The 12024-nt window shown below is 36.1% G+C and overlaps 4 protein-coding genes across 4 annotated transcripts; 1 reads left to right on the top strand and 3 right to left on the bottom strand.

Annotated features, from left to right (window-relative positions):
* The first annotated feature begins 238 nt into the window (after positions 1 to 238).
* On the top strand, positions 239 to 4151 carry LOC130813422 (5-methyltetrahydropteroyltriglutamate--homocysteine methyltransferase-like). Its single transcript, XM_057679255.1, has 13 exons — positions 239 to 275; positions 364 to 449; positions 1144 to 1263; positions 1351 to 1378; positions 1528 to 1643; positions 1728 to 1752; positions 1830 to 1997; positions 2373 to 2425; positions 2523 to 2689; positions 2780 to 2885; positions 3339 to 3589; positions 3707 to 3908; positions 4077 to 4151. The coding sequence occupies exons 1-13, from the start codon at positions 239 to 241 to the stop codon at positions 4149 to 4151; spliced, it is 1434 nt and encodes a 477-aa protein (XP_057535238.1).
* A 2135-nt stretch (positions 4152 to 6286) lies between these two features.
* Positions 6287 to 7561, bottom strand: LOC130813250 (inactive protein RESTRICTED TEV MOVEMENT 2-like). Its single transcript, XM_057679043.1, has 2 exons — positions 7372 to 7561; positions 6287 to 7125 (listed from the first exon to the last, which is right to left on the bottom strand). The coding sequence occupies exons 1-2, from the start codon at positions 7544 to 7546 to the stop codon at positions 6566 to 6568; spliced, it is 735 nt and encodes a 244-aa protein (XP_057535026.1). The 5' UTR covers positions 7547 to 7561; the 3' UTR covers positions 6287 to 6565.
* A 700-nt stretch (positions 7562 to 8261) lies between these two features.
* On the bottom strand, positions 8262 to 10211 carry LOC130813249 (inactive protein RESTRICTED TEV MOVEMENT 2-like). Its single transcript, XM_057679042.1, has 2 exons — positions 9869 to 10211; positions 8262 to 9643 (listed from the first exon to the last, which is right to left on the bottom strand). The coding sequence occupies exons 1-2, from the start codon at positions 9966 to 9968 to the stop codon at positions 8790 to 8792; spliced, it is 954 nt and encodes a 317-aa protein (XP_057535025.1). The 5' UTR covers positions 9969 to 10211; the 3' UTR covers positions 8262 to 8789.
* A 505-nt stretch (positions 10212 to 10716) lies between these two features.
* Positions 10717 to 11820, bottom strand: LOC130812909 (protein RESTRICTED TEV MOVEMENT 2-like). Its single transcript, XM_057678550.1, has 2 exons — positions 11639 to 11820; positions 10717 to 11549 (listed from the first exon to the last, which is right to left on the bottom strand). Exons 1-2 carry the CDS (start codon positions 11739 to 11741, stop codon positions 10855 to 10857), a joined length of 798 nt encoding a protein of 265 aa, XP_057534533.1. The 5' UTR covers positions 11742 to 11820; the 3' UTR covers positions 10717 to 10854.
* Positions 11821 to 12024: the final 204 nt, after the last annotated feature.

The raw sequence follows: 12024 nt of genomic DNA, 5'->3' as shown, positions 1-12024 counted from the left end.
GGTGAATAGGTGTGAATTGGATTTTTATTTAGAGGAAGGACCATTATCGGATGATGAGGATTTGGATGTCCTTTATTGGTAGAAAGTAAATACAAAGTATCCGACTTTGCAAAAGATTGCGAGAGATATTCTTGCCAACCCTGTTTCTTCCGTTGCTTCAGGAAGTGCTTTCAAACCGGAGGAATAGTTATTAGCCCTTATTGTTCAAAGACTTCATTCACAAACTGTGGAAGCATTAATGTGTTTACAAAATTGGATGATGGAAGACATAAAAGGTAAAAGTCTAACTTTTACTGATTTAATATTGGTTTTGTTTTTGGTTGGTGATCTTAATTTGTTTTTGTTTATAAAATCTCTTATAAGGTTCTTTGGAAGATGTTTATGCTTGCTCCATAGTAATTGATGATTCGGATGTTGATGTAGAACAACAAATAGATGCGATTCAACTAGTACGCTTTAACTTTAATGGATTTATTTTGATTTACTTTTTCTTTATTGAAAAACTAACTTATAATTGTTTGATATTTCTTTTTAGATCTTGATGAAGTTGAAGAAGATTAATCAAAATTGATTGTAATTTGTAATGTTATGGAATATAAACTAATAAATTGATATTTCTTTGGATGCCTTGTTCAAGGCACCTCGTGCAGGAATCTGACTCTTGGACTTCAACACACCTCATTAAGATCAATCATTATGCCATTTAACATCTTCATTATAGCCATGCTTAAGTGCCTTCATCAATACACTAATAATTCATGCATTAATCCACACTTCATCACCATATTAAGTTACCCACTTAACTCACCCATTAACACACACATTATGACATCCATAGGATTCCATCTCTATGCACACATGAATGCATAGGCTTGATTGTTCACTCAAGTCACAATATTCCTTCAACACCTTTTGATAGTGTTAAATATCTTTCATTGGTATTTGAGGTGATCAGGTGTGACCTATGTAACATAGGTCCTAATCCATGAATATTAAATTTAGTTGTGGATTTAGAAATCGAAAGTTAGCGAAATTGAATACTGATGCAAGTGAATTCAGCCCTAGTCTTCTATTTCTATAGAAAACGGCATGTATTGTCTAGGATTGTTGGAATTATGTTTTTTGTTCATAATCTTACTTCAGCTTGGAGTTGAGACTGTTCCAGTGCTTGTTGGTCCAGTGTCTTACTTGTTGTCATCAAAGCTAGCCAAGGGAACTAATATGTCCTTCCCTCTTCTATCCTTGCTTCACAAAATTCTTCCTGTCTACAAGTAAGGATTCGCAAAGAGCCACCCATTCTGTTTTTCTGTGGCTTCCATCACCTAATGCTGGTTGTTACACTCATATAAGGAGGTGATATCTGAACATAAGGCTGCCGGTGCATCCTAGATTCAGTTTGATGAACCCAAACTCATTTTGGACCTTCATGCTTATCAGTTGAAATCCTTCAGACACGCTTACTCAGAGCTACAGTCTTCTCTATCTGGATTGAATGTTCTTATTGAGACCTACTTTTCTGATCTTCAGCAGCGGCATATAAAAATCTTCTTTCATTGAAGGGTGTAACTGCGTTTGGATTTGATCTTGTTCGTGGCACAAAGATCCTTGATTTATTAAAGGCTGTATTTCCTTCTGGAAAGTGTGTTTGCTGGAGTAGTGGATGGAAGAAAAATTTGGGCTAATAACCTTGAAACTTCTGGAAAGTATCTCTGTTTAGTCACTTCCAGGCTATTGAGAGCATTGTTGGAAAAGGTTTGCAGCATAGTTCTCACTGGGTGTATTTTTCTGTATGTTAGAGTCTGCTCATGCTTATTTATTTTTTGTCACAGAGAAGCTTGTTGTGTCTACTTCATGCTCTCTTCTCCACACTGCTGTTGATCTGGTGAACGAGACCAAGTTAGACACAGAGCTCAAGTCATGGTTTGCTTTTGCTGCTCAGAAGATTGTTGAGGTGAATGCTTTGGCTAGAGCATTGTCTGGTGAGAATCAGGGTTCTCGTTAGTTTACTATCTTCTATGGTGAAGGTTACCTCATGTTATTTTTTTTCTGTTCTTAACAGTGAGTGATCCTCATTTTTAATCATCAATTTATCATCTTCCCGTCATGCTGATTTGTTTTGTTTCATGTAGATGATAACATATGTAGAGAGGTTATGACTTTGGTATTGCGTTGTTGTTTACGGTGGTTACTTATTCAAAAATTATTTTATTCAAAGGAAGTTGTTTAGTATCCTTTGAATATGTCAAGTCTGGAATATTTATCTAATGTGGCCGATGATCGGATCTTTACCGTTCTTAGTGTTCTCGTGTTTTCTGTTAAAGTGTATCTTATATAGGCATGATTCATTATCCCATAGCAGGCCTTTTTTTCAGCAAATGCTGCTGCACAAGCTTCAAGGAAATCATCTCCCAGAGTGACAAATGAGGCAGTTCAGAGGCAGTAAGTACTCTATTCTCTAATAGTCTTCTTTTACAGTTGTTGGTCTTCTGGTTATCATGCTGACCTTTTGCTTTGCTGCATAGGCTGCTGCCTTGAGAAGATCAGATCATCACCGTGCCACAAATGTGAGTACGAGGTTGGAGGCACAACAAAAGAAGTTAAATCTTCCACTCTTACCTACCACCACAATTGGTCCTTTCCCTCATACCATGGATCTCAGAAGAGTTCGTCTTGGATTCACGGCTAGCAGGTGAGTCACGTTTCTTGGAGGCAAGAAATTAAGTTGACTTTACAGTTAACAGTGTTCTTGCTAATAACTGTTATTATCTTAATATGTTAGGATCTCTGAGGAAGAGTATGTTAAGGCTATTAAGGAGGAGATTAAGAAGGTTGTCGAACTCCAAGAAGAGTTTGACATAGATGTTTTGGTTCATGGAGGACCAGAAGTGAGCTTTACTCTTAAACTCTTTATCTCTAGCTCACTTTGATTGAATGTAAATATTTAAGGGGTAAAAAAAGTCCAACTAATGGAATAATGGTAATTAGAGATGCAAATGAAGTAATTGAAATAATTATGAAAGAAGTAAGATGAGAGTAAACTAAAAAAGATGAATAAAAAAGGAGGATGATTTCCACATTTGGAGGAAAAGAATTCCCCCACCCTCCCCTAGGGTAAATTTATACCCAAAATTAGGAAACTAATTGCTATTTTATCCTAATCAATTTTTTCACCTCTCCAACAATCAAATTCCTTTAGTCATCTATCTAACTAACTTGGTTTTCCTACTTTGAATTTTATTCACCCCTTAAATATTTACCCTCAATCCAAGCAGACCCTTACTGTTGTCTTGTGTAAACGCTAGATTCTAATTTCTAATGCATTGTTTGTTGTGATATAGAGGAATGATATGGTTGAGTACTTTGGGGAGAAACTATCTGGAATTGCCCTCACTGTTAATGGGTGGGTCCATTCTCTTGGGTCTCATTGTGTCAAGTCTCTCATCATCTATGGTGATGTAAGTCACCCAAAGCCCATGACTGTATTCTGGTCGACAATGGCTCAGAGCTTGACCAAACGGCCCATGAAGGGAATGCTTACTGGCCCAGTTACAATTTTGAACTGGTCATTTGTCCGAAATGATCAACCTAGGTAACATTGCACATTTGACACTATGATTCAGTTGCTTTGCTCATGTAGTTCTCTTCTGACAGAGTGCTCGTGACTTTTTTCTTCGTTGTTTGACATATCTCTTTTCTACTTTTCCAGGTTTGAGACTCGCTACCAGATTGCTTTGGCCATCAAGGATGAGGTTGAAGATCCTGAGAAGGCTGGTATCACTGTAATTCAGATTGATGAGGCCATGTTGATAGAGGGTCTGCGTTTGAGGAAGACCGAGCATCCTTTCTACTTGAATTGGGCTGTCCACTCTTTCAGGATAACCAATGTTGGGGTTCAAGGCACAACTCTGGTTTTCACTCTTTGACAACTCTTACTCGAGTGATACAAGTTGCAATATAGTAGTTTCCTAGTACACAATTATTCTTGTTGCAATTTCTTTTTATTTTAGATATTTTGTTCTAAATATTTTCAAACATATATTCTTAACTATCTGGATTTTTTTATCATGGACTGGCAGATTTTCACACTCACATGTGCTACTCTCACTTCAACGACATTATCCACTCGATTATCAACATGGATGCTGATGTGATCACTATCGAGAACTCAAGATCAGATGAAAGTCCGTTCTGTATTCCGTAAGGGTATCAAATATGGTGCTGGCATCGGCCCAGGTGTTTATGACATCTACTCCCCAAGGATCCCATCCACCGAAGAAGTTGTTGACAGTGTCACCAAGATGGTTTCAGTCCTTGGATCCCATATTCTTTGGGTTAACCCTGACTGTGGTCTGAAGATACGGAAGTACAGTGAAGTGAAGCCAGCCCTTAGCAACATGGTTGCTGCTACCAAGACAGTTCGTGCTCAACCTCCCAACACTAAGTGAGTGGATATTGTCCCACAAACTACCCGAGAAAAATATATTGAGCGGAAAAAAGAAAGTATCTTCAATTATTAATATTTTTATGGAACTCGGTAAAAGAAAGAGGACTTAGAGTAGCAACTTCAGTTTTCTTTTTCCACGGGGTCATTATTTTTTCTGTCGAGATTTTTCCTTGTGTTCTTTCCTAATTTTCAGTTTTTCATAGATGTATCAAATTAATGAAAAGATCTATTAACTGCTGCTTAGATAATATTTGATATCAATTAACATCAGGAAGAAAATAAACCATGCTTGTTTTGTAAATATATTTGTAGATATGTGTTGCAATACTATGTGGAGTAAAACTTGATAGTTGGTTTCTGTTAGTCTGGTACAAGTACATACACACAAGTAGCATTTTCTTTCTTCCTTTTTATCTCTAAATATTTATATTTCACAATCCTGAATGTCCCTTTGATCCCCTTTCTGCTCATTCTAGGTCCCTGCAATCATTCTAAAATATATTTGAGAAACCAGATGGATCAAAAGTGATGTACAAAACAAAGCTTCAGGAATTGTGTGATGTGAAAAAATGGGCGTATCCGAAGTATTCAGCTATCAAAGTTGGAGCTGATCACGCTCCACGCTTTACTGCCTCAGTGTTCATAAATGGTGCCTTCTTTGATTCGCCTACACCTTGCAAATCTTTGAAGGAGGCTCAACACAAAGCTGCTGAGGTTTCCTTGATTCATTTCATCTCTGTGTCTGGAGATGGATTGAAGACGAAGGACACTAGTAAGAAACTTCAGTTCTTTTTATTTTTGTACTAGTTGATGTCTGAAATTTTTGTTAGTTATTTGAAATCAGACAATATATTGTTTAAATGCAGTCACCAAAAAAGGTTAGAGCACACATCGAAGTCTGTTGCTATTCTACGAAAAAGAGCAAGTGAAGCTGCTGAACTTGATATGACTTTGTTGTCCCTTAATGAGTATTCACAGGTTAAAGTACGACATTCAACCATGTAACTGGTACATATTTTGTGACTAATTAATGATTATTTTGTTCATATTGGACATCTTCAATAGGAATATACCACTAAGTTGGCTCAAGGTGGGAAGATGAATGTTGCTATTCTCTATTATTGTTGCCATCCTGATTATGATCCTATGTTGCCCGAGTCTATATTTTTGCGTATAATGATCATTGGCTCAGTAAAATATAAGGTTGGTTGTTGTGTTTCGTGAAGGTATTTAGGGGGTTGGGAAGATGAATGTCTTGGAAAGTTGGACTTAGTTCTTGTTTCCAAACCAAGTTTGATGATTTGGACTTCTGAAAGTACCTAATTTGTTTAGAAGTTTTCCAATTTATTTCTGCGGTTTGCACTATTGATCTAGTTACAATAATAATTGGTTTAAAGTTTTAAGTAATGTACTTATTTGAATTATTACTTAAAACCGTAAAATGGTAAACATAATTTATGTGCTAATTATAAAGTCAGACTCAAAAAATTTTAATTGTTAGGTAAAGAAAAACTGATGGACGATAAAGAAAATGCTCTAGCTGAGGAAACTGTGCATTTGAAGAAGCAGATGGATCGAGAGATGGAAATCTCTCTACTTGGCAAACGCTTTGGAGTTTATTCCTATGTTCCACACATTGCTAATCTTCCCAAGGGGTTAACTGTGATGCAAGTTTGTGACGGTAAGTAGATTATTATGAGTCTGGAATTCCCAAATGAGAAGGCAACCAATGAATCAACCTGATTGACCAGCTCCATGGATCTCTTTCTAAAAGATAGTTTAGAACTTTTCTTGAATATATAGCTGACGGCAAAAAGACATCTAAGACTTGTTATGTATTTTAAATGAAGGACTAGGTTGTGTGAACAATATTTTCGATCCAATATATATATTAGAACTTTTAAGAAGGAAAGAAATTTTCATTATCAAGATAAACACACGTCATAACAAAGACTTATTGCTTGAAATTGCCCTGTTGGGTAAGAAATGGCTTTGAATTTTCATGACAGATCAAAGCTAGTTATCAGATTATGGTGTTACATGGATGTTTACTTCTTATGTCCATCTGTATGAATTTTACTGTTGCTGCATTTCATTCTCTGTGCTTAACGCTTGCGGAAATTATAACTCTTGGTGATCATATTCCAATACACTTTGCTGCTTAGCTTTGCTGAATGATTTGAGCATCTTGATGATGTTGAAGCCAAGTATCAGCAACAAAATACAATAGACTGCCAGCTTTTTCAGTTTTTCTGGTTTCCTGAGCTCCTTAAAAAGCTCGCTTTTACCCTTTATTTGTCTATTGATCTCTTCTAACTTAGATTTCTTCTTTTCTTCATCATTTTCCTTCTCTTCTTCCTTGTCATTCTTTTCCTCTGAATGGACGTCTTGTTGAGGCTGTGACGCTGGCTGTAGTTCTTGCTGCTGAGGCTTAGGAGCTTCCATAGCTGGTTTTTCTTCTTGCTGTTGTTCAGTTGCAGCTGGTGTGATCAACTTTGGTTGCCTTATGTAAAGTTTACCTCCCTCAAACTTGGCAGTCATTTCTTTGGTATTAATGTTCGATGATACCGGAAATTCCATGCGAAATCGCTTCCGTTTGTTGTCACCAATCGGACGTTCTCCAGTTACCCTTAAGATGCCCGATGTAGTTAACTGAACCTTTAATTGATCCTTTGTGAAACCTGCATGTAGAATATAATTTCATCATATTCTTCAATCATCTCATTTTATTCACAAAATTAATTCCAATGCATTACCATTCAGAGAGATGATATTAGGTGGTAATTGAAAGTTCTAAGAAAAATCTTTTTAATTATCAACTTTTCATTATCATGGGGATGAAATGATATATTTATGAAAATTTACACTACAAATAATTCCTATTACCACCATATAATAACAACCAAACGGGTTATTAGTGCATTTACCAGGGAGATAAATGAGCAGACTATCACATTCTTTTTCAGAAATGAAGTCTGAAATAGGAGTAAACTCTTCGTAGCTAGGCTGGGAGTTGGCCATGGCTATAGCGTCTTCTGGCTTGTTGATGTTGTTAACTTTTGTTATTTGAATACTTTGATGATTGTGATGGAATATGATCATCTGAAATGACTGGAAGTATATATGTAGATTTTAGTAATGTGTCATTAGAGATATTCCTTTTGCTTTCAAATTGGATTATTCCAATGCTTAATGAAGAAAATAAAGGTCATCTCTAGAATGAGGAAAACTAAATTCTTTGTGTTTCTCATGCTATTTCCTACAAATTTAACCGGAAGAATCTCTTTATTAATTAGTTCTATAAGGAAGCATATATTAATATATTGTATACTTATTTTTTTAGTTTTCCTGTTCCTGAAACTCCCTTTACCAAATAAATAAACGAATAAAGAAAAGAGAATACCTGTAAGCAGGAAAAACTTGGAAAATAGAAATAAAAAACATTAAGCTCTGCTCAGTTTATAAGTTTAAGGGAAAAGAAAAGGTGTAGAATCATAGTGGTCGCGATTGCAGTGATGGAGATGGTGATAATATAACAGGGTATTCGGTACGCCAAATATCGGCTTAACGCTTGAAGCGGCCTTAAACTCTGTGTTTTTACACTTTCACGAGGCGAGTAATACCGGTTCCGTATATTTGAAAACCTTTACGATGCGTATGTTAGAGACATAAAGTATACTCTTTGATATAATATATGATTTTAATAGGTGATGTGATGAAGGTAGTAATGCCTAGTTTGAACTCCCTAATGAAACATATAAGCTTGTACACATGACCCACTCAAGAGGAGAGTTAAGTACACACAAAACAGATGAGGTTTCATCTTAAAACCAATTGGTATTAGAAAGAGTAGTCCATCAATTATACATGTTAGTCAACCTCTCTTTAATTCTTCGATGTGGATCAAATATGGGTTATTTCCTAACACCTAAGACAAGAAGTACTCCTAAGGACCCTTGAGTTTGGCCCCTTTATGTGAAAAAAGCCTCTCATTGGGAAGGTTTGTCCGTTTGGAGCAAACTTAGTTTGAGAGATCGCATAAAGTAATACTCCCTCGACTTTAATGACTTTGTCCCACTTTATTTGGACTATTGTAAATTATGACTATTGTAAATTCTACAGGTACAAACAAAGTGACAAACCCGTTCTCAAAATTACAAATTTTACCAAGCCAAACAAACTGAATCTATATTTCAAAATGAAATCATGGCGTATTATTGCTTGTAAATTTCACTATTTGTCGGAAATACGCATCTTCAGAACTAAAATATTCATGAATTCGATCTGAGAATTTTCAAGTAGTGATTAGGTCCTGCTGCATCTCATCGTTTTAATCTTTCAAAGATCAAAGCTCTTGATGATCAATCCCGAAACCACTTTGCTGCTCAGCCAGCTTCTCGGTAAATGGATTGAACATCTTATTCATATACAATCCAAGTAGAATTATAAGCAACATCATAACATAAATAGTGTACTTTTTCAGTTTCTCTGGATTTCTTATCAGCTCCTTAATAACCTCACAACCATCCCATGCTTGTTTATTTCCCTCATGTAACTCGGATTTTTCTTCGATGTCCTCTGCTTCCTCGCCCTTTACCTCAGAAGGAGCTTCCTGTTCTTGCACTGGTTCTAATTCATGGGGTTGAGTTTGTGGTAAGGATGCTGATTCTGGCAGCTGAGTTTGTGGTATAAGTGCTGATTCCTGCAGTTCAGATAGTGGCACAGACTCTGATTCTTGTGGTTGATGTTGTGGCACAGACTCTAATTCCTGTAGTTGAGTTTGTGCCACAAGTGCAGATTCTTGCGGTTCAGGATGTGTCGCAGGCGGTGATTCTTGCAATTGAGGTTCTGTTATGGGTGGTGCTTCTTGCAGGTTAGATACTGTCGTGGGTGGTGATTCTTGTGTTTGACGTTGTGACATGGTTAGCAATTCTTGCTGTTTGGTATTTGCTGCTTCTGCAGCTGTTTTTTCTTCTGCATCTGCTTGTTCAGTTTCTGTTGTTATGTTCAACTTAGGCTGTGTGAGGTAAAGTTTGCCTCCTAAAAATTTACTAGTCATGTGATCTGTATCGATGTTCGACGCTGGCTGAAAATGTTTTTCAAAACGCATCCATATGTTGTCTTCAATCAACCGCGCTCCTCTTATTCTTACATTGCCTGATGAGGTTACTGAAACGTTCAATTGCTCCTTCCTGAAACCTGCATACATATCATTTCAGCATAGATTAAAAACAACGGATATGCATTCTGCTCATCATTTCGAACCAATCTTAAATTGCGAAAGCAGAATTACTGAGAACCCGAAATTACAAATATTCTAAACATAACACAAAATCGATCTAAGCCAAACTCGTACGTGACCCGCTACTTGAATTTTCTGCTCTACTCACAGGATGATTTGAATCACTAAAGAGTAAAGTGTACCTGGGAGATCAACAATCAAGACGTCACTTTCTTTTTCTGATATCAATTCTGAAACAGGATCAAAATCTTGGTAATGGCGCTTCGAAGTGTTAGGCATCATCACAACTTCTTGGTGTTAGATAAATGCAGCCAAGATGATAATGTATTTCATGTGAAAGGGAACTACTTGTGTTTATCATGCTAGTTTAATATAGTTCCTTTCATTTTTAAAATGAGCACTTAAATTACATGTATGAATCTTTATATGATTTGATCTTAAAAGAAATAACTTTTGTTCATCTTTTACTCAATCTCAATAGTGTATTAGCAAAAAAGGTTATGCAAATAACCAATTGTTTTCATTTTGGTAGTGCTTTGTTGAGGTGTAAAAAGAAAAGTCATGTTAATAACAAAGGAATAGATTGGGAGATTCTTAACCTGCAAGTTATTTCAATTGATGAGCTACTTTATAATTGGGGCAAAATGCTTAAGTTGCTTTTTACTCCTTTTTTTTCAATTTGTTATAGTTTGACCAAAAGCTCTTTCTCACAGTTTTGATTAGTGTAACAAAAATAACAATAATACCAGACCTTAATTCCAAAAAAAATAGAATTTGTTACATCAATCAATATATCAGTTTTAGTTGTCATCTACATGGATTCATTTTCTCCATTTATTCTGATTTCAGAGTGTAACAAACAAAGTGGGATTTTGTGAGAGTAATTTTAATAAATTTTAGGTAATGTCGTTTTTACACAAGACATATTGAATAATAGTATAACTTTTAAAGAATTAACCAAATTTATATTATGAAGAAAAAACACATAATTTATATGAATACTTTGAAAGTGCTTTTTTGGGAATAACAATTTCCATGATGAAGCCAAACCAATTTATATCTTTATGACAAATATCAAATTATACATCTGAATTATACATTTTTAGTTCCTTGATTCATATTTACATATCTATTAGCATCGTGTTATTATGTGTATTTTCTGTAGAATTCACAATTCTTTATCATCCTCTAAGAATGATTTGAACATGTAGTTAACATAGAACCCAACACCAAGCACCAGTAGAACAGAAACTACAAGCCTCTTGCAATTTTCTGGCTTCCTCAACTCTTCAAAAAACCCTCTTCTACCCACCATTTGTCTCGGCCTTGGTGTTAGTTGACACATTGTTTGTCTTTCCTCATCTTTCGATATAATCTCACTCTTTTCCTTTGAAATTTCGTCTTTTTCTTTGTGCATTATCTCTGTCTTCTTCTCCTCCAAATCCTTTTTAGGTTCATTCAGAGGACTCTGCGTCTGCTGTGTATCAACATGTGGTAATGCAGATTGTTTCTGTTGTTCTGGTGCCGCATTTGGCACAGTTGATTGTTCTGCTGGTGAACGTGCTGCGGCTTCTGCATCAGTTTGTAGTGCAGATGCTGCTGCAGCTGTCGCACCAGCTGCTGAAGGTGTCGTAGCAGCTGTTTTTGGTGCAGGTGCAGCGGAAGATGTGATCAGTTTAGGCTGACGGAGGTATAGAATACCGCCTTCAAACTTAGCGGTGATCCCTTTGGTATCACAGCTACTTGGAACGGTGAATTCTTTAGTAAATCGTCTCCATTTGTTATTACCAATCGGACGTTCTCCACTGACCTTGAGAATGCGTGATGTTGATAACTGAACTCTCAGCTGATCCTTTTTAAACCCTGCATCAAATAGGTAATTTTATCATCAAATTATGTACATCTATAACTTTTTACTTAAAAAAAAGCATATAGGATTATTTGTCGAGTACCAGGAAGATAAAGGAGGATGATATCACATCCTTCTTCTGTAGAAAGTTCAGATGGAGGGTTGTACTCTTCATAAGCGCGGCTAGGATTAACAGGTTGGGCCATCTTTCTTACTGTTTTTTGCTTTGAATTGTTGTTGTTTGTGGATGGTTTGTGATGCTAAGGTATGTGATTTAGCTGCTTATTATATGTAGATAAAGTGTATGTATTTCCTTTGAAAATGGATATTCCTATGCTATACAAAAACAAAGATGTGACCTTATGCCAAAGAAATTCCTTGTCTTTTCTACATATCTTTTCCAACCTAACTTTGGCAGAAGAATCTCTTCTTTAAGTCTCTTAAGCAAGCAAGAAGGTAGGATCGAGTACATTGTTTAACTTTATTCTA

Source organism: Amaranthus tricolor, chromosome 5, assembly GCF_026212465.1.
Source record: "Amaranthus tricolor cultivar Red isolate AtriRed21 chromosome 5, ASM2621246v1, whole genome shotgun sequence".
In the NCBI taxonomy this organism is placed as follows: Eukaryota; Viridiplantae; Streptophyta; class Magnoliopsida; order Caryophyllales; family Amaranthaceae; genus Amaranthus; species Amaranthus tricolor.
This window is presented reverse-complemented; position numbering and strand designations above follow the sequence as displayed.

Excerpts from the sequence above, each read along its gene's own strand:
- LOC130813422 (XM_057679255.1), top strand. The coding sequence starts at position 239 with ATGTGTTTACAAAATTGGATGATGGAAGACATAAAAG. Across the intron at positions 276-363 it reads GATGATGGAAGACATAAAAG|GTTCTTTGGAAGATGTTTAT; the intron begins GTAAAAGTCTAA and ends ATCTCTTATAAG. Across the intron at positions 2,426-2,522 it reads CTCCCAGAGTGACAAATGAG|GCTGCTGCCTTGAGAAGATC; the intron begins GCAGTTCAGAGG and ends TTTGCTGCATAG.
- LOC130813250 (XM_057679043.1), bottom strand. The coding sequence starts at position 7,546 with ATGATCATATTCCATCACAATCATCAAAGTATTCAAATAACAAAAGTT. Across the intron at positions 7,126-7,371 it reads TCTGCTCATTTATCTCCCTG|GTTTCACAAAGGATCAATTA; the intron begins GTAAATGCACTA and ends TTCTACATGCAG.
- LOC130813249 (XM_057679042.1), bottom strand. The coding sequence starts at position 9,968 with ATGATGCCTAACACTTCGAAGCGCCATTACCAAGATTTTGATCCTGTT. Across the intron at positions 9,644-9,868 it reads CTTGATTGTTGATCTCCCAG|GTTTCAGGAAGGAGCAATTG; the intron begins GTACACTTTACT and ends ATATGTATGCAG.
- LOC130812909 (XM_057678550.1), bottom strand. The coding sequence starts at position 11,741 with ATGGCCCAACCTGTTAATCCTAGCCGCGCTTATGAAGAGTACAACCCT. Across the intron at positions 11,550-11,638 it reads CATCCTCCTTTATCTTCCTG|GGTTTAAAAAGGATCAGCTG; the intron begins GTACTCGACAAA and ends TATTTGATGCAG.